Source organism: Nerophis ophidion, linkage group LG21, assembly GCF_033978795.1.
Source record: "Nerophis ophidion isolate RoL-2023_Sa linkage group LG21, RoL_Noph_v1.0, whole genome shotgun sequence".
NCBI classification, from domain to species: Eukaryota; Metazoa; Chordata; class Actinopteri; order Syngnathiformes; family Syngnathidae; genus Nerophis; species Nerophis ophidion.
Genome location: NC_084631.1, coordinates 23,357,126 through 23,375,915, shown reverse-complemented (window position 1 = coordinate 23,375,915; position 18,790 = coordinate 23,357,126). Strand labels below are relative to the sequence as shown.

General features: G+C 38.7%; 1 protein-coding gene across 1 annotated transcript; it reads left to right on the top strand.

Moving 5' to 3' along the window:
- The first annotated feature begins 65 nt into the window (after nt 1-65).
- On the top strand, nt 66-12,880 carry LOC133539913 (gastrula zinc finger protein XlCGF57.1-like). The gene is made up of 2 exons (XM_061882246.1): nt 66-378; nt 10,606-12,880. Exon 2 carries the CDS (start codon nt 10,656-10,658, stop codon nt 12,051-12,053), a length of 1,398 nt encoding a protein of 465 aa, XP_061738230.1. The 5' UTR covers nt 66-378; nt 10,606-10,655; the 3' UTR covers nt 12,054-12,880.
- The last annotated feature ends 5,910 nt before the right edge of the window (nt 12,881-18,790 follow it).

Here is an 18,790-nt window from a genome sequence, read left to right as displayed (position 1 = left end):
AAATGATTAAATGCCCTGACAGTTCATTGCTTCTGCCAAATGAATTGCACTGCGTGGCCCAGATCACCACTCCAAGACGGCGGCTCCGCGTCTCGTCGGCGCCAGTAGGCTGTCGCTCTTATCAGATGTCTTCGGCACGCAACGTAGCAGTGTGTTCTCTAAGGCTGCATCATTTCCTTCATTGTTTACCCTAATACGTATTTTTTCATCGATTTAAAAACTAAACTTTATTAATTGTTCGTGTCAGGATCAACTCAACTCGTCTCAGTGAACTTTGAAGCTTCTCTTCTCAGGCTTAGCTGGCATGCTAGCTTAGCTTGTTAGCTGCTAACAAAGAGACGACCGGGTGATCAACACATCGCTAAGCAGAGATCAAGTGTGAGTATAAAGTGTCGTGATTGTGAGGAAAATATGTGAAAAAGCAACGATGAGAGTGTTGGTGAATCGGCGATTAACTGGCTGTTGGAGAAACGTTTGTAGTGTTAGAAATATGGATATCAGGAACTCTGCAGGGACAGAAAATAAGCTCACAGCTTTAAGCATGCAGCCAAAACATGACATTGCACAGGTGTTTTGTTAAGAAGTGAAAGTAAAATAGTTGGTCATCGAAATAAAATCACATTTTAATTTGCACACAATCAATTAATAATATAGTATATAATTAGAACTGCATTGTTTATTTTTATTTTATAAACTGTAACATTTACAAAGAATTACCTGTTTCATTACTTCCACAGTTCTCCAAAATCATGGAAAAAATATTCAATAGCAGATTAGATCAACTTATCAACATAAGTGGAGAATCAATTTGGATTTCGAGCAAATATCTTAACTTCAATAGCATTAATCAAAATAGGAGGAAATTACCAATGCAATAGACAGTAAAGAATGCGCAGCCGCATTATTCATGGATTTAACAAAAGCATTTGACACAATTAATCATGATATTTTAATACAAAAATTAGAACGATATGGCATCAGAAATTTGGTATTGAATTGGGTAAGAAGCTATTTAACCAACAGGAAGCAATATGTGAAGATGGGTGAAAATATGTCAACACGGTTGGATATATCTTGTGGTGTACCCCAGGGATCAATACTGGGACCAAGATTGTTTATAATCTTTATATAAACGACATTTGTAAAGTTACAAAGGACTTGAAGTTAGTTTTATTTGCAGACAACACAACTGCTTTCTGTTCAGGAGAGAACACACAGAATATAATACAAATAATAACGGAAGAAATGAACAAATGAAAAAAAATAGTTTGATAAAAACAGACTATCTTTGAATCTCAGTAAAAATAAAATAATGTGTTTTGGTAACAGTAAAAAAGAGCATCAGACAGGAATACAAATAGACGGAGTAAATATTGAAAGGGTAAAAGAAACCAGATTTTTGGGAGTAAAAATTATGATAAAATGAACTGGAAATCTCATATACAAAACATACAACATAAGGTGGCAAAAAACATTTCAATAATGAATAATGCAAAATACGTCCTGGACCAAAAATCACTTTATATTCTCTACTGTTCGCTAGTGTTACCATATCTGAGCTATTGTGCAGAAATATGGGGAAACTACTACAAATGTGCGCTGCATTCATTAACTGTGTTACGAAAAAGATCAATTAGAATAATACATAATGTTGGATATAGAGAACATACAAACCCTTTATTTATTGAGTCAAAAATATGAAATGATGATTTGATTTGATAAAATTGCAAACAGCTAAAATGATGTACAAAGCAAATTATAACCTGCTACCAAAGAATGTACAAGAATTCTTCTCAACTAATGAGGAGAAATATAACCTTAGATGAAAATCTAATTCAAAACATTTGTATGCACGTACAACACTTAAAATCTTTAGCATATCAGTATGTGGAATTAAATCATGGAATGGATTAAGTAAATAAGTTAAACATTTTACTGATATGTTCCAGTTTAAGAGGCTGTTCAAATTAATAGTGCTTACAAAGTACAAAGAAGAAGAATGAGAAACACTTTCAACCATATTGAAAATAAGATATTCTTCATCTCAGTATGTTGGTAATGATTGAATTAATTGATTACATGTTTCAGAACTGTTGTATTACTCATTCACGGATGTCATTCTACTATTTTACTGTAAAAAGAGTCAGCAAATGAATGTATATATTGTGGGCGCTCTGACGTGGGAAAGGGGTAGGATTAAATAAGCTTTGCTTCTTCCTACTCCTTTTCGGACATGATGTGATGTGAGGTGATATGAAACTGTGTGATGTATTGTGTTGTAAATGTGCTCAGGTTCGAAATAAACTAAGAAAGAAAGAAGAAAGAATCGAGGAATAATAATAATCAAAATAAGTACAACAACAGTACAAAACAGCGCCAGGGGGTTGCAAACTTAATAAAATAGAATGCAAAATATATGTATATATGTTGATTGATTGATTGATTGAAACTTAGTAGATTGCACAGTACAGTACATATTCCGTACAATTGACCACTAAATGGTAACACCCCAATAAGTTTTTCAACTTGTTTAATTCGGGGTCCACGTTAATCAATTCATGGTAAACAAAGTGCAAAGCCATAGGCTCACCCAATTTCTGTAAATCATTTAAATTTGGAACCCAGCATCATCGTTTTCAAAGCTTTTTGCTTGTTAGAGGTTGATTGGTTGATTGAGACTTTTATTAGTAGATTGCACAGTACAGTACATATTCCGTACAATTGAGCACTAAATGATAACACCCAAATAAGTTTTTCTACTTGTTTAAGTCAGGGTCCACGTTGATAAATTCATGGTAGAGAGTGTTTAACGTAGAGGTCTAATTCTTTTTTAAAGGCACAAAAAACAGTTCGGGTTTTGAGAAACTTACAACAATGAATATAAAATTTAGCCAATAGTGTAATGAGTTTGCAAATGTAGAATTCATTTTCAAATTGCTTTTCATACAGTGTAAATCCAAACAAAGCACACATGTCATGAATATTGTCCAGGATGAAGCGACAGATGCCTCCTTGCCATAATGATCGAATGCTTTCACAAGTCCAAAACAGGTGGTAAACAGTCTCTGGATCATGTTACATAAGGTGCAGGTAACATCGATGTCCTTCTAGAACAACGGCATTGTCGATGGCGCAGCAGTATTAAGCATACATCGTTGGACCCCGACTTAAACAAGTTGAAAAAAATATTCGGGTGTTACCATTTAGTGGTCAATTGTAAGGAATATGTACTGTACTGTGCAATCTACTAATAAAAGTTTTAATCATTATAATTTGCATAATAGCTAAGGGGCTTTTTTAAAATTAATGTATTTTTCTTAAATTTTCAAATGCATTTTGGCAGATGAGTAAACATTCCTTCAAGATGAACAACAAATTATTTATTGATGTTGTCCAAAATGAAGTTAATCTAAAGCAGGGGTGTCACACTCATTTTAGATCGCGGGCCACGTGGAAAAAAAATCTACTCCCAAGTGGGCCGGACTGGTAAAATCACGGCATGATAACTTAAAAATAAAGACGACTTCAGATTGTTTTCTTTGTTTAAAAATAGAACACGCACATTTAAATTGTACAAATCATAATGTTGTTGGGTTTTTTCAAACTTACATGTTGCGGTTAATAGTGTTCTATCTTTACCTGTCGTTATTTATATTTTCTGAATAAATTATGTGATAATGTTCATCAGTCAACACATTGGTGTTAATTTTCAATCTATCAATATAAACAAACAAAAAAACGTATTTCCTTGAATTGCCGCAGGGCATATAGTATGCGCCTGCCTTGAATTACTGCCGGGTCAAACTCACTTCCCAAAATAATTAGCGCATGCTTAGTATTACCGCCTGGTCAAACTTGTGACCGAGTGACACTTCCCCTGTCGTCATTTTCAAAATGGAGGAGGCTGATTTCAATACTGGTAATTTGAAATCGCATAAAAGGAAGAAGATTAAGAGCTATTCAAACTTTTACTGCATACCTTTGGTAAGTGCCTAAGTGAGAAGAGGTATTAAAATAATTAGCACATGCTTACTTTTACCGCATGCCTTTGGTAAGCGCAGGAGTGAGAAAAGGTTTTAAATTAATTAGCGCCCCGGCGGCAATTCAAGGAAATACGGTACATCAAAAACAAACTACAGTATGTTATTTATGTAGTTTGATCTTTTTCCTCGACTGGTGCACTAACATCATATGTTTTTTTTTTTGTAAATATGTAGCATCATCTACAATGGGGGTGTCAAACTCAAATACAGAGTGGGCCAAAATTTTCAACTGAACAAAGCCGTGGGCCAAGGTTGATTAATTTAACCTTTTAATAGATAGTACTTTATTGATTCCTTCAGGAGAGTTCCTTCAGGAAAATTAAAATTCCAGCAGCAGTGTACAGAGTTGAGATCAATTTAAATAAAAGTAAAAAGTAAATAATGGGGGTTTAAATGAAAACAAAATAGAGTATATTACAATAAGAATCCATCCATTTTCTACCGCTTATTCCCTTTCGGGGTCGCGGGGGGTCGCTGGCGCCTATCTCAGCTACAATCGGGCGGAAGGCAGGGTACACCCTGGACAAGTCGCCACCTCATCGCAGTACAATAAGAATAAAAACTAAAAAGCAACAATGGGAATAAAAATATAACAGTAAAATAAGAATATCACAAGACAAAGTAGGCAGTAGTGACCATGTTATGAAAACGTATTGCACTGTTATTGTTTTGCATCCCCTGTCATCCTAGTACCCTCCGCCCCCTGCCCCAGCGAGGAGTTGTACAGTCTAATGGCGTGTGGGACAAAGGAGTTTTTGAGTCTATTAGTCCTGCGCTTGGGATGAAGCAGTCTAGAACTGAACAGGCTCCTGTGTCTACTGATAACGCTATGCAGAGGGTGACTGGCATCATCCAGGATGCTCACTAGTTTGTCAATTGGGACCCAAACAAGTTTTGCATTGAATATTGAATGAGCAAGGCTTGTATAACTTTATAGTGACATGCAAAATCGATTTTCAAATATTGTAGCATCCTGGAAGAGTTAGTGCTGCAAGGGATTCTGGGTAATTTGTTCTGTTCTGTTTATGTTGGGTTACGGTGCGAATGTTCTCCCTAAATGTGGTTGTCATTCTTGTTTGGTGTGGGTTCACAGTGTGGCGCATATTTGTAACAGTGTTAAAGTTTTTTATACGGCCACCCTCAGTGTGACCTGTATGGCGGTTGACCAAGTATGCTTGCATTCACTTGTTTGTGTGTAAAGTCCGCATATAGTATGTGACTGGGGCGACACAATGTTGGGATGGGGAAAAAGCGGACGGGACGACAGGTTGTAGAGGACGTTGAATGCAGTGCCTTGGGGGCACGTCCCCAATGAGGTTGTTTGGGTGGAAATCGAGAGAAATTCGGGAGAATGGTTGCCCCGGGTGATTTTCGGCAAGGGCACTGAAATTCGGGAGTCTCCCAGGAAAATCGGGAGGGTTGGTAAGTATGAGTATTAGCGGTGAATGCGGTGTTATAATACCGGCGGGCCAGCTCTAATGTTAATTTGATATTGCCTCAAGGGCCAAATTAAATTACACGGTTGGCCAAATTTGGCCCACGGGCCGGAGTTTGACACCCATGATCTACAAAGATACAAAGAATTGCTATTGCAACATCTAGTGGACATATTTAGAACAGCAGTGTATTTCATTAAAAAATGTCAGGTTAATTTTTATACTTAGCAACCTCATCCCGCGGGCCAGATAAAACCTGTTTGCGGGCCTGACTCGGCCCTCCGGCCGTACGTTTGACACCCCTCCTCTAAAGGAAAGCACACAAATGAAAGTACATTAATATACACATACATGTAATAATCATGTTAACTACCATAAGTTATATTTTTAAATCTTCCTTCGTCATTATGTCTCTACTGGTAAAAAAAACCTGCCAATAATTACCCTAGTTTGAATTCTGAATGTTGTTTTAATGGCCCAGGCGTGTCAAAGGACGCACACACGTCTGACGTAAATAATTTCATGTTCTGTTAGGTTAAAGTAGCACTGATAGTCACACACACACTAGGCGTGGTGAAATTACTCTCTGCATTTGACCCATCCCCTTGTTCCACCCCCTGAGAGGTGAGGGGAGCAGTGAGCAGCAGCGGTGGTCGCGCTCGGGAATCATTTTGGTGATTTCACCCCCAATTCCAACCCCTTGATGCTGAGTGCCAAGCAGGGAGGTAATGGGTCCCATTTTTATAGTCTTTTGGTATGACTCGGCCTGGGTTTGAACTCAGGACCGATTTCAGGGCGGACACTCTAACCACAGTGCCACTGAGCAGTGTTGTTAGGTAAACTTAAAAACACGAGATAATGTTGCACATTTTCAGTTGTTGACGTCTCTGGGACTACTTTTTATGTGCATGTGCGTGTGTGATAAAGCCGTATCCGACAACCATAAAAGCCGACGTTTCATTTGGTCCATGCGGAAGTGTTTTACAAAGTTTGATAAATATAAACATTTATGTATCAATGTGTGTATTTATTAATCTTAAGGTGAACCTGCATTTTTTTTTTTAAAAAGAGTTTGCCTATTGTTCACAATCATTAAGAGAAACAAGAAGACCTTTTTTTGTGCGCTTTCCAAAATATGAAAAATTGGCTTGTTATTATTGGTGGCTAGCAGTGCAGCTAATGATAGCAATCAAGTCTACCTATAAATGCCTTTAAATATGCACTGAAAAACCGTCACCGATACTTCATTCACGTTCCATAACCAACCTGTAGCAACATTGTTATTGTAAGAGCAGACACTGAGAAACTTTTTTCTAGCATACTACGGTATTAGCCATAAAAGAGTTTGGAATACACAAAAATGCGATATGACAGTTTTTTTCAACCTTTTCTGAGCCGAAGCACATTTTTTTCATTGAAAAAATGCGGAGGCACAGCCCCAGCAGAAAACTTAAAAAAAAAAATGAAACTCAGCAGCCTATATTGACAGTAAAAAGTCGTTCTCGCAATTGTTGGATACAATTCAAACCATAACCAAGCATGCATCACTATCGCTCTGGTCTCAAAGTAGGTGTACTGTTACCACCTGTCACATCACGCCCTGACTTATTTGGAGTTTTTTTCTGTTTTCCTGTGTGTCGTTTTTAGTTCTTGTCTTGAGCTCCTATTTTGTTGATTGTCATGTACGGATGTACTTTGTGGACGCCGTCTGCTCCACACGCTGTAAGTCTTTGCTGTCGTCCAGCATTATGTTTTGGTTTATTTTGCAGCCAGTTCAGTTTTAGCTTCGTTTTGCATAGCCATCCCTAAGCTTCAATGCCTTTTTTGATAGCGGCACTCGCCTTTTGTTTATTTATGGTTTAAGCATTAGATATACCTTTTTCCGACACGCTGCCTCCCGCCTATTGTCATGACGACAAACCATGTTCCCGACATCTACAAAGCAATTATCTCCCTGTGGACACCTACTGATGTGGAAGAGTATTACACGGTTACTCTGCCAAGCTCTAACAGGCACGGACACTCAACAACGGCACATTTGCGGATTATAATTACTGGTTTGCAAAAAATATATTTAACCCAATTAGGTAAAATTACATAATATCCCACGGCACACCAGACAATATTTCAAGGTACAGTAGTGTACCACGGCACAGTGGTTGAAAAACACTGCGATAGGATACCAATTTGTACTGACTGAAAAATGTGGACAATTATATTACAGTATCTGTGAAGTGTTATTTCATGATTTTTTTGTACACAGCTGGCCAGACAGCGTATGTACTATGGCTGCAGCGATTAGATGACAAATGTTGACAAGAAAATCTGTTGGAGATAATTATATTTGTCGACAATAGTCTAGAAGTAATCATTCGTGCTTTTCCGGGGCGGAAGTTCAGTTCGATTTCAGTTTATTTTGAACATGCATACGATACAATGTAATTCATCACACATTTTCAGTTGTTTCATTACAGCACGTCCGAAAAGGAGTAGGAAGAAGCAGAGCTTATTTAATCCTAAAAGAGTGAGACAAAGCTTTGTGAAAAATAACTATCTTTTTAGCTAAAGTCAGCCAGCTAAATTTTGTCTACATCAATTCAAGTTTTTTTTAAAGCAGCGTCAATTTGCAATGCCGGAAAAAAGGCACTTTTATGCGCAATTATTTGTATTTGTTACCTTCTTGAGACCTCCAAAAAAGGCCAACCTCTTTAGGATCACCCTTTTTAGATATATAAAGATGTGCATTTACAACATTATTAAGATATACATACTATGCAAATAGGAAAAAGATTGTTGTGAACAATGAGTTGGAATGTCACAAGAAAAAGGTCACAATTTCACAAGAAAAACTTAGATTTTTGGCAATGCAAGTCAACATTTTACAAGAAAAACTGAAAACATTTGTGCAGTCTTATGATAAAAGCTGGAATTTTACTCAATAACAGTCGCAATTTTTCAAAAAATGCTTAAAATTTGGCCAATTTTATTGAAAAGAGCAGTAATTTTACTTGACAAAAGTCACAATTTTATAAGAAAACTTTAAAATGTTTGGCAATATTAATATAATAATCTGAATTTTACCTGGCAAAATGATGTCAAATGTCATAATTTTACTCCAAAAAATGTCACTATTTCACAAGAACAACAAAAAAAAGATAACATTGTGACAAATGTCACCATCTTGCATTCAAAAGTATTTTTTTTTACATAAAATAGTAATTTTACAATATTGCAATATTACAGAAACTGAAATAATGATAAATTATTCCCAATTTTATAAGAAACAAGTTGACACATTGTGAGAGACTGATTTTAGTTAATTTATTTTAGTTTTTTGTTTGTAATTGTTTTTTAATCTATTATTTACTTCAAGTTATTACAGTATGTCGCTATATACATATTTTTTTTATTAATTTTGGCCTAAGGGGGGGCGCATTTCAATTTTTTACGAACACGTGTTATTACATATGTTGGCCAGAAGGGGAGCACTTCAAATTTGCCCACACACTTGTTATTTCATTTGTTGACCACAGAGGAAGCACTTTTAAAACAGACACCCAGTCAATTTAAAAAATCCCTCCTTTTTGGGACCACCCTAATTTGTATAGATTTCACTACCAAGGTTGCAAATGAGACATTCTCTATTAGATGCAATGGTTTTCTGTATTGGGACCATGATTTATGTCCTAACTTGTTCACCGCTCCTCATATGGAAGGTACTTTTCTTTGTTGATGTCTCAAGAAGGGTAGAAATACGAGAACACACATTTCTTTGTTGATGTCTCAAGAAGGGTAAAAATACGAGAACACACACAGAGACAGACAGGCACCAATGTGGAGGTATCACAAGATTAATCATATAATCTATTAAAAAGCCAACATTTTCAGAATTAATCAAAGATAGAACTCGACACATTGAGTCATTTTTGCAATGCCGTCAAAAAGGCATTTTAGCAAACAAAGGGTATATAGTGGGGCAAAAAAGTATTTAGTCAGCCACAGATTGTGCAAGTTCTCCCACTTAAAATGATGACAGAGGTCTGTAATTTTCATCATAGGTACACTTCAACTGTGAGAGACAGAATGTGAAAAAAAAATCCAGGAATTCAGTGTAGAAATTTTAAAGAATTTATTTGTAAATTATGGTGGAAAATAAGTGTTTGGTCAACTATTCAAAGCTCTCACTGACGGAAGGAGGTTTTGCCTCAAAATCTCACGATACATGGCCCATTCATTCTTTCCTTAACACGGATCAATCGTCCTGTCCCCTTAGCAGAATAACCGCCCCAAAGCAAGATGTTTCTACCCCCATGCTTCACAGTAGGTTTGATGTTCTTGGGATGCAACTCAGTATTCTTCTTCCTCCAAACACGACGAGTTGAGTTTATACCAAAATGGATACATGGATGATACAGCAGAGGATTGGGAGAATGTCACGTGGTCAGATGAAACCAAAATAGAACTTTTTGGTATAAACTCAACTCGTCGTGTTTGGAGGAAGAAGAATACTGAGTTGCATCCCAAGAACACCAAACCTACTGTGAAGCATGGGGGTGGAAACATCATGCTTTGGGGCTGTTTTTCTGCTAAAAGGAAAGGACGATTGATCTGTGTTAAGGAAAGAATAAATGGGGCCATGTATCGTGAGATTTTGAGCCAAAACCTCCTTCCATCAGTGAGAGCTTTGAATGGTTGACCAAATACTTATTTTCCACCATAATTTACAAATAAATTCTTAAAAAATTCCTACAATGTGAATTCCTGGATTTTTTTTTCACATTCTGTCTCTCACAGTTGAAGTGTACCTATGATGAAAATTACAGACCTCTGTCATCATTTTAAGTGGGAGAACTTGCACAATCGGTGGCTGACTAAATAATTTTTTGCCCCACTGTACATAGTGTCCTCTTTAAACATCTTCTGGCTCCAGATTAAACAAATATGACGACACTAGTAAAAGCCCCCCCGCTCCAGCATTGTCTTCTTTTCCTGCGAATAATGTAAAATGTTTGTCACCCATGGATATTCAGAGCCAGTTAATGCAATAACTTGTTTTTTCTCTAGTACATGTAAACATTCTGAATGCCTCACGTGAATAAGCAAATTTGGACACATGTGTCTTGCAGACATCTGTGAAGAACATCTTCTCCCAGAGCAGGAGGAGTGGAGCTTCAAAATGGAGCATGAGGAGCTGCTGCCCTCCCACATTAAAGATGAAGAGAAAGACACACTGACCCCCCACTTTAAAGACAAAGAGGAGGCACCGCAGAACCGGCATCTTCAAAAGGAAGAGGAGGACCCACTGACATTCCATGTTAAAGCGGAAGAGGAGGCGCCAGTGACCCCACACCTTAAAAAGGAAGAAGAGGAGCCAAAATCCCCTCACTTTAAAGAGGAAGAGGAGGAACACAGGATCAGTCAGGAGGGAGAGCATCTTGAAGGACTGAAGGAGTTTGATGTCACCAAGATGCCATTGATTGGTGTGATGATAAAGAGTGAAGATGATGAGGTCAAAGGTGAAAATGTGAACAAAAGAGAGGCAGAGCCTCCAAGCAGCAGGTCAACTCAACACATGACAACAGAAGCTGATGGAGACCACTGTAGAGGATCACAAGCAGACAAGCTCTTATCTCCACTATCAGATAGTGACGTCACAACGTCACACTCTCCTGACATTGATGATGAAGACTCTAAAGCTGATAAGACATGTCACACTGACAACACACCCTTGATATGTTCTCACTGTGGCAAAACCTTCAAACAACCTAGTTATCTGAAAACACACATGCGAAAACACACAGGAGAAAAACCGTTTTCCTGCTCAGAATGTGGTAAAGGTTTTGCACGGAAAAATACTTTGAAAGAACACATGCAAACGCACACTGGAGAAAAACTCTATTCCTGCTCAATCTGCGGTAAGGATTTTGCGAATAAACAGTATTTAAAAATACACACGAGAATGCACACTGGAGAAAAACCTTTTTCTTGTTCAGTCTGCGGTAAAAGTTTTATTCAAGGTCAATATTTGAAAGTACACATGAGAACACACACCGGAGAAAAACCTTTTTCTTGTTCAGTCTGCGGTAAAAGTTTCACACAAAGTCAGTGTTTGAAAATACACATGGGAACACACACTGGAAAAAAACCCTATACCTGTTCAGTATGTGGTAAAAGTTTTGTTCAAAGTAACAATTTGACAAAACACATGAAGATACATACTGGAGAGAAACCTTTTTCCTGTTCAGTCTGTGATAAAGGTTTTATACAAGGTCAATATTTGAAAATACACATGAGAATGCACACTGGAGAAAAACCTTTTTCTTGTTCAATCTGTGATAAACGGTTTACACAAAATCAATGTTTAAAAAGACACACCCTATTACACACCGGTGAAGAACCTTTTACCTGTTCAATCTGTGGTAAAGGCTTTGTACAAAAACAAAAATTTAAGGAACACATGAGAACACACACAGGAGAGAAGGTGTTTAGTTGCAGTGTGTGTGATGAAAAATTCTCTTATAAGTATCAGTGTAAGAAACACAAGTGTGCTGGTGAGAGTAGCAGCAGCAAATGAAGCTGCATGATCTGACCTCAACTGTCACGACTGACAGGATTATATAACATGTGGCATCATATGTGTATGTGTGTAACATACTTGTTAAATTGCTAACAGTTATAGAATATATTTAGTGTTTGTGTCAGTCAAGCACATGCATTAATATAACATATTGTATACTTTTTTTTTACAAGAGAATAAATAAAAATTGTGACAGAAATATTTGATATGTATATATATATATCTATATATATATATAGATATATATCTATATATATATAGATATATATATAGATATATATATACACACACACTCACAGGTATATGCATCTATATATACTTACATCTATATATATGTATATGTATAAACATGTATAAATACATATGTATATACATATATTAAAACAAACTGTTGTACATAACTCATAATAGTGTTTTTATAAAGGTTTTTGAAATAATGAAGTATTATGTATTTTCATTTCTAATTGTAAATGATTCCATAGATGAATTCCTTTGTATGATACACATATTTGTTTTACATGTGTACAAACCTTTTTGCTTTTGAGTACACATAAATCCCTCTTTGTTCATATTTACTGGTTCCCTATCTGAAACATCTTCCGGACCACTTCTGGAAGCATATTATTATTTTCTTTATACATCATTTGAGCAGTTGTTTTATACAAGATCATTTACTTGTTGTTGGGTCTTGATCACACATTGTAATAGTTATTTTTATTACTCTTTTGTGTTATGGATATTGTTTTATATGTATGTCCCCAGACCTTTATGTAATAAACAATGTATTCAACTAAAATTAGGTTCAATAAATGCAGTTAATATTTGTTGAGTTTGTATTTTGTTTTATTTAAAGGGGAACATTATAACTAGACCTATGTAAGCGTCAATATATACCTGGATGTTGCAGAAAAAAGAACCTTATGTTTTTTAACCGATTTCCGAACTCTAAAAGGGTGAATTTGGCGATTTAAACGCCTTTCAAATGTTCGCCTGTCGGAGCAATGACATCCGTGACATCACATCTTGAAACGACCCGCAATTTTCTCAAACACATTACACACACCAAGTCAAATCAGCTGTTATTTTAAATTTTTTCGACTGTTTTCCGGTATCTTGGAGACATCATGACTCGTCGGTGTGTTGTCGGAGGGTGTAACAACATGAACAGCAATGGATTCAAGTTGCAACAGTGGTCAAAAGATGCGAAAGTCCACTCGTTTGTTCTGCACACTTTACCGACGACAGCTATGCTACGACAGAGATGGCAACGATAAAGTCAACGTAATCACAAAGGTGAGTTTTGTTGATGTCATTGATTTATGTGGAGTGCTAATCAGACATATTTGGTCACGGCATGACTGCAAGCTAATCGATGCTAACATGTTATTTAGGTATGTACATTTTGCATCATTATGCCTCATTTGTAGCTATATTTGCATCCAGCCTTTCCCTCCACCCGCATTTAATGCCAAACAAACACATACCAATCGTTGGTTAGAAGGCGATCGCCAAATTCGTGCTCGCTTCCTCCCGTGCCGCTGTCTGTCGTGATATGGCTCAAAAGCTTCTGTTTCTTCTTTAATTTTGTTTTCGGTACCTGCCTCCACACTCCAACCATCCGTTTCAATACATGCGTAATCTGTTGAATCGCTTACAGCGCTGATATCCGAGTCCGAATTCGAGCTACTATGCTATACCTTTCTGTGCTATCCGCCATGTTTGTTTCTGGTGGCTTCACGCAGTGATGTCACAGGACAATAGACGGATGGATTTAGCAATGGCGTAAATCAGGCACTTTGAAGCCGTTTTTCAGGATATTGCGTGATGGGTAAAATTTTGAGAAAAACTTCGAAAAATAAAATAAGCCACTGGGAACTGATTTTTATTGGTTTTAACCATTCAGAAATTGTGATAATGATCCCTTTTAACATTTCAGTAATTTTTGGTATTTTGTTCTTCCTATGATTTTAAGTAGTTTTCAGCTTAGTTACTATAACCAAGGTGGAAAAAAACGTGTCATCTGTGTTTGTTTAAGCCAATCACAGTTGGCTTTACTGTATGTCTGACATCCCGCAGTCACATGGGTCAGGGTCGTTGCTAAGGATGCTGGTCCCCTTGAAAGAGTATCGATGTGGTAGTCTCAGCTGCATAAATAATAAATGAACCCACGCATCGTAACGGTAATACGATATATCTAGTCCTTGTCAGCGGTGTCACCACCTCCAAAGTTATGATACTCCCATACACTGAAGTAATGTTTGGTCATTACCTTTATAAAATTGGAAGTTCTGACTCATTGTCAAAAAGCTACTAATAACTACTGCTTTAGTAGCTGCAACATTAATGCTGTCACAACTATGACTTTTGCTGGCCTACTGCCTTCAGTAATGGCGCCATTCCCAAATTTATGTGGGCTCTGTCGATAACCTCAACCTCACAACACCATTGATAGTATAGCACCGCTAAAGCTGAAAAAGGCCCCTAAAAGGCGGAACACCTGGTTTGTAGAAGAAACCAGAGCTGTTAAACTATCATGTAGAAAGCCGGAACGCAAATGGCGAGCGACTAAACTTGAGTGTGAAGTGAAGTGAAGTGAATTATATTTATATAGCGCTTTTCTCAAGTGACTCAAAGCGCTTTACATAGTGACACCCAATATCTAAGTTACACTTAAACCAGTGTGGGTGGCACTGGGAGCAGGTGGGTAAAGTGTCTTGCCCAAGGACACAACGGCAGTAACTAGGATGGCACAAGCGGGAATCGAACCTGCAACCCTCAAGTTGCTGGCACGGCCACTCTACCAACCGAGCTATGCCGCTTGAGGTTTTCCATCAAGCTTGGAGTGATAGTTTAATAACTTTTAAATGCACGCGTACCTTAGTTCAAATCAATTACTACTCCAACTTCAATAAAAACTTTCCTAAATATTTGTTCAGTACAGAAGCATCGCTAATCCAACAAGGGACTACTCTCAGTAATTACATATTAAAAAGGAGATTAAAGATAATGCATCCCAACTACAACTGAGCTCTATTAAGGAAGATACAAATGTAGGTACAAAACCCATTTCCATATGAGTTGTGAAATTGTTTTAGATGTAAATATATACGGAATACAATGATTTGCAAATCATTTTCAACCCATAATCAGTTGAATATGCTACAAAGACAACATATTTGATGTTCAAACTGATAAACATTTTTTTTTTTTTTGCAAATAATCATTAACTTTTGAATTTGATGCCAGCAACACGTGACAAATAAGTTAGGAAAGGTGGCAATAAATACTGATAAAGTTGAGGGATGCTCATCAAACACTTACTTGGAACATCCCACCTGTGTGCAGGCTAATTGGGAACAGGTGGGTGCCATGATTGGGTATAAAAACAGCTTCCCAAAAAATGCTTGGTCTTTAACAAGAAAGGATGGGGCGAGGTACACCCTTTTGTCTACAACTGCGTGAGCAAATAGTCAAACAGTTTAAGAACAACGTTTCTCAAAGTGCAATTGCAAGAAATTGAGGGATTTCCACATCTACGGTCCATAATATCATCAAAAGGTTCAGAGAATCTGGAGAAATCACTCCACATAAGCAGCATGGCCGGAAACCAACATTGAATGACCGTGACCTTCGATCCCTCAGACGGCACTGTTTCAAAAACCGACGTCAATCTCTAAAGGATATCACCACATGGGCTCAGGAACACTTTAGAAAACCACTGTCACTAAATACAGTTCGTCGCTACATCTGTAAGTGCAAGTTAAAGCTCTAGTATGCAAAGCCAAAGCCATTTATCAACAAAATTCTGGGCCCGAGATCATCTAAGATGGACTGATGCAAAGTGGAAAAGTGTTCTGTGGTCTGACGAGTCTACATTTCAAATTTTATTTGGAAACTGTGGACATTTGTGTCCTCGGGAACAAAGAGGAAAAGAACCATCCGCATTGTTATAGGCACAAAGTTCAAAAGGCAGCGTCTGTGATGGTATGGGGGTGCATTAGTGCCCAAGGCATGGGTAACTTACCCCTCTATGAAGGCACCATTAATGCTGAAAGGTACGTACAGGTTTTGGAGCAACATATACTGCCATTCAAGCAACATTATCATGGACGCCCCTGCTTATTTCAACAAGACAATGCCACACCACGTGTTACAACAGCGTGGCATCATAGTAAAAGAGTGCGGGTACTAGACTGGCCTGCTTGTAGTCCAAACCTGTCTCCCATTGAAAATTTTGAAGCCTAAAATACGACAACAGAGACCTCGGACTGTTTAACAACCTAAGCTGTACATCAAGCAAGAATGGGAAATAATTCCTCCTGAAAAGCTTCAAAAATGTGTTTCCTCACTTCACAAACGTTTATTGAGTGTTGTTAAAAGAAAAGGTGATGTAACACAGTGGTGAACATGCCCTTTCCCAACTACTTTGGCATGTGTTGCAGCCATGAAATTCTAAGTTAATTATTGTTTACAAAAAAAAAATAAAGTTCATGAGTTTGGACATCAAATATGTTGTCTTTGTGGTGAATTCAATTGAATACGGGTTGAAAAGGATTTGCAAATCATTGTATTCCGTTTATATTAACCTTGAACACAATTTCCCAACTCATATGGGAACGGGGTTTGTACGACAGATGTTACCCTCAAAAATAATCTGTCTCTTTTTGAAGAAATACAAATTAGCCAAACTCCTACAACTTGGAAATGGGACAAAACAAACATGTTCACTTGACCCACTTCCTGGGAAACTTATCAATAAACATTTTTTTATATTAGGACCATCAGTAATAAATATTAACTTATCACTTTCTTCTGGCCCTGTTCCCCTCGCATTCAAAAAAGTGGTTATTCATTTGGTCAAAAGACCTAACCTCGATCCTGACCTCATGGTAAACTACCGGCCAGTGTTCCACCTTCCCTTTATCTCCAAAATCCTTGTAAAAAAGAAGTGTTGTACAGCAGCTAAAAGAACACTTAGGGTTTAACAATCTCTGTGAACCCTTTCAGTCTGTTTTCAGGGCAAATCACTCTACGGAGAGAGCCCTCCCAAAAGTGACTAATGCTCTATTGCAAACTATGGATGCTGATGCGTCATCTATGTTGCTGCTACTTGAACTTAGCGCTGCATACGATACCGTCGATCATATCATAACACTTTATTCGAACGTATCAAAACATGGATGTGAAACTTTGCCTTTTCTTGGTTAAACTCCTTTCTTACTGACAGAATGCAGTGCGTCTCCCATAAAAATGTGACCTTGGAGTCTGTTAAGGTAACCAACAAGGCTACTCACTACTTCGTAGTCGCACCCTACTAATTAGAAAGCAAAAATAAAGTACATGTTTGACCACAACAACTAGTAGGATCAGTGTTGCCAACCCCTCATTAAGGTAAGCAGCTATTGGCTGTCCTACAAGTCGCTAGAGGACGTCAACTCATTTACATAATCCATTGCAATGGATGCTGTAGAAGAGAGGAATAATGTCCCTGGAGGGATAAATAGTGACTTGAAATAAAAGATTATCCATCCATCCATCCATCTTTTTCTGCTTATTCAAGGTCGGTTCGCGGGGGCAGCAGCCTAAGCAGGGAAGCCCAGACGCTCCGCTCCCCAGCCACTTTGTCCAGCTCTTCCCGGGGAATCCTGAGCCGTTCCCAGGCCAGCTGGGAGACATAGTCTTACCAACGTGTCCTGCGTCTTCCCCGTGGCCTCCTACCGGTCGGACGTGCCCGAAACACCACCCTAGGGAGGCGTTCGGGTGGCATCCTGACTAAATGCCCAAACCAACTCATCTGGCTCCTCTCGATGTGGAGGAGCAGCGGCTTTACTTTGAGCTCCTCCCGGATGGCAGAGCTTCTCACCCTATCTCTAAGGGAGAACCCAGTCACCCGGCGCAGGAAACTATTTTCGGCCGCTTGTATCCCTGATCTTGTCCTTTCGGTCATGACCCAAAGCTCATGACCATAGGTGAGGATGGGAACGTAGATCAACCGGTAAATAGAGAGCTTTGCCTTCCGGCTCAGCTCCTTCACCACAACGGATCGATACAGCGTCCGCATTACTGAAGGCACCGCACCGATCCGGCTATCGATCTCACGATCCACTCTTCCCTCACTCGTGAACAAGACTCCGAAGTACTTGAACTTCTCCACTGGGGGCAGGGTCTCCCCCCCCCCAACCCAGAGATGGCACTCCACCCTTGCCCGGGCGAGAACCATGGAGTCGGACTTGGAGGTAATGATTCTCCTCCCAGTCGCTTCACACTCGGCTGCAAACCGAACCAGTGAGAGCTGAAGATCCTGGCCAGATTAAGCCATCAGAACCACATCATCTGCAAAAAGCAGGGACCTAATTCTGCAGCCACCTAACCGGATCCCCTCAACACCTTGACTGTGCCTAGAAATTTTGCCCATAAAAGTTATGAACAGAATCGGTGACAGGGCAGCCTTGGCAGAGTCCAACCCTCACTGGAAACGGGTCCGACTTACTGCCGGCAATGCGGATCAAGCTCTGACACTGATCATACAGGGAGCGGACTGCCATAATCAGACAGTCCAATACTCCATACTCTCTGAGCACTCCCCACAGGACTTCCCGAGGGACACGGTCGAATGCCTTCTCCAAGTCCACAAAGCACATGTAGACTGGTTGGGCAAACTCCCATGCACCCTCAAGGACCCTGCCGAGAGCAAAGAGCTGGTCCACAGTTCCACGACCAGGACGAAAACCACA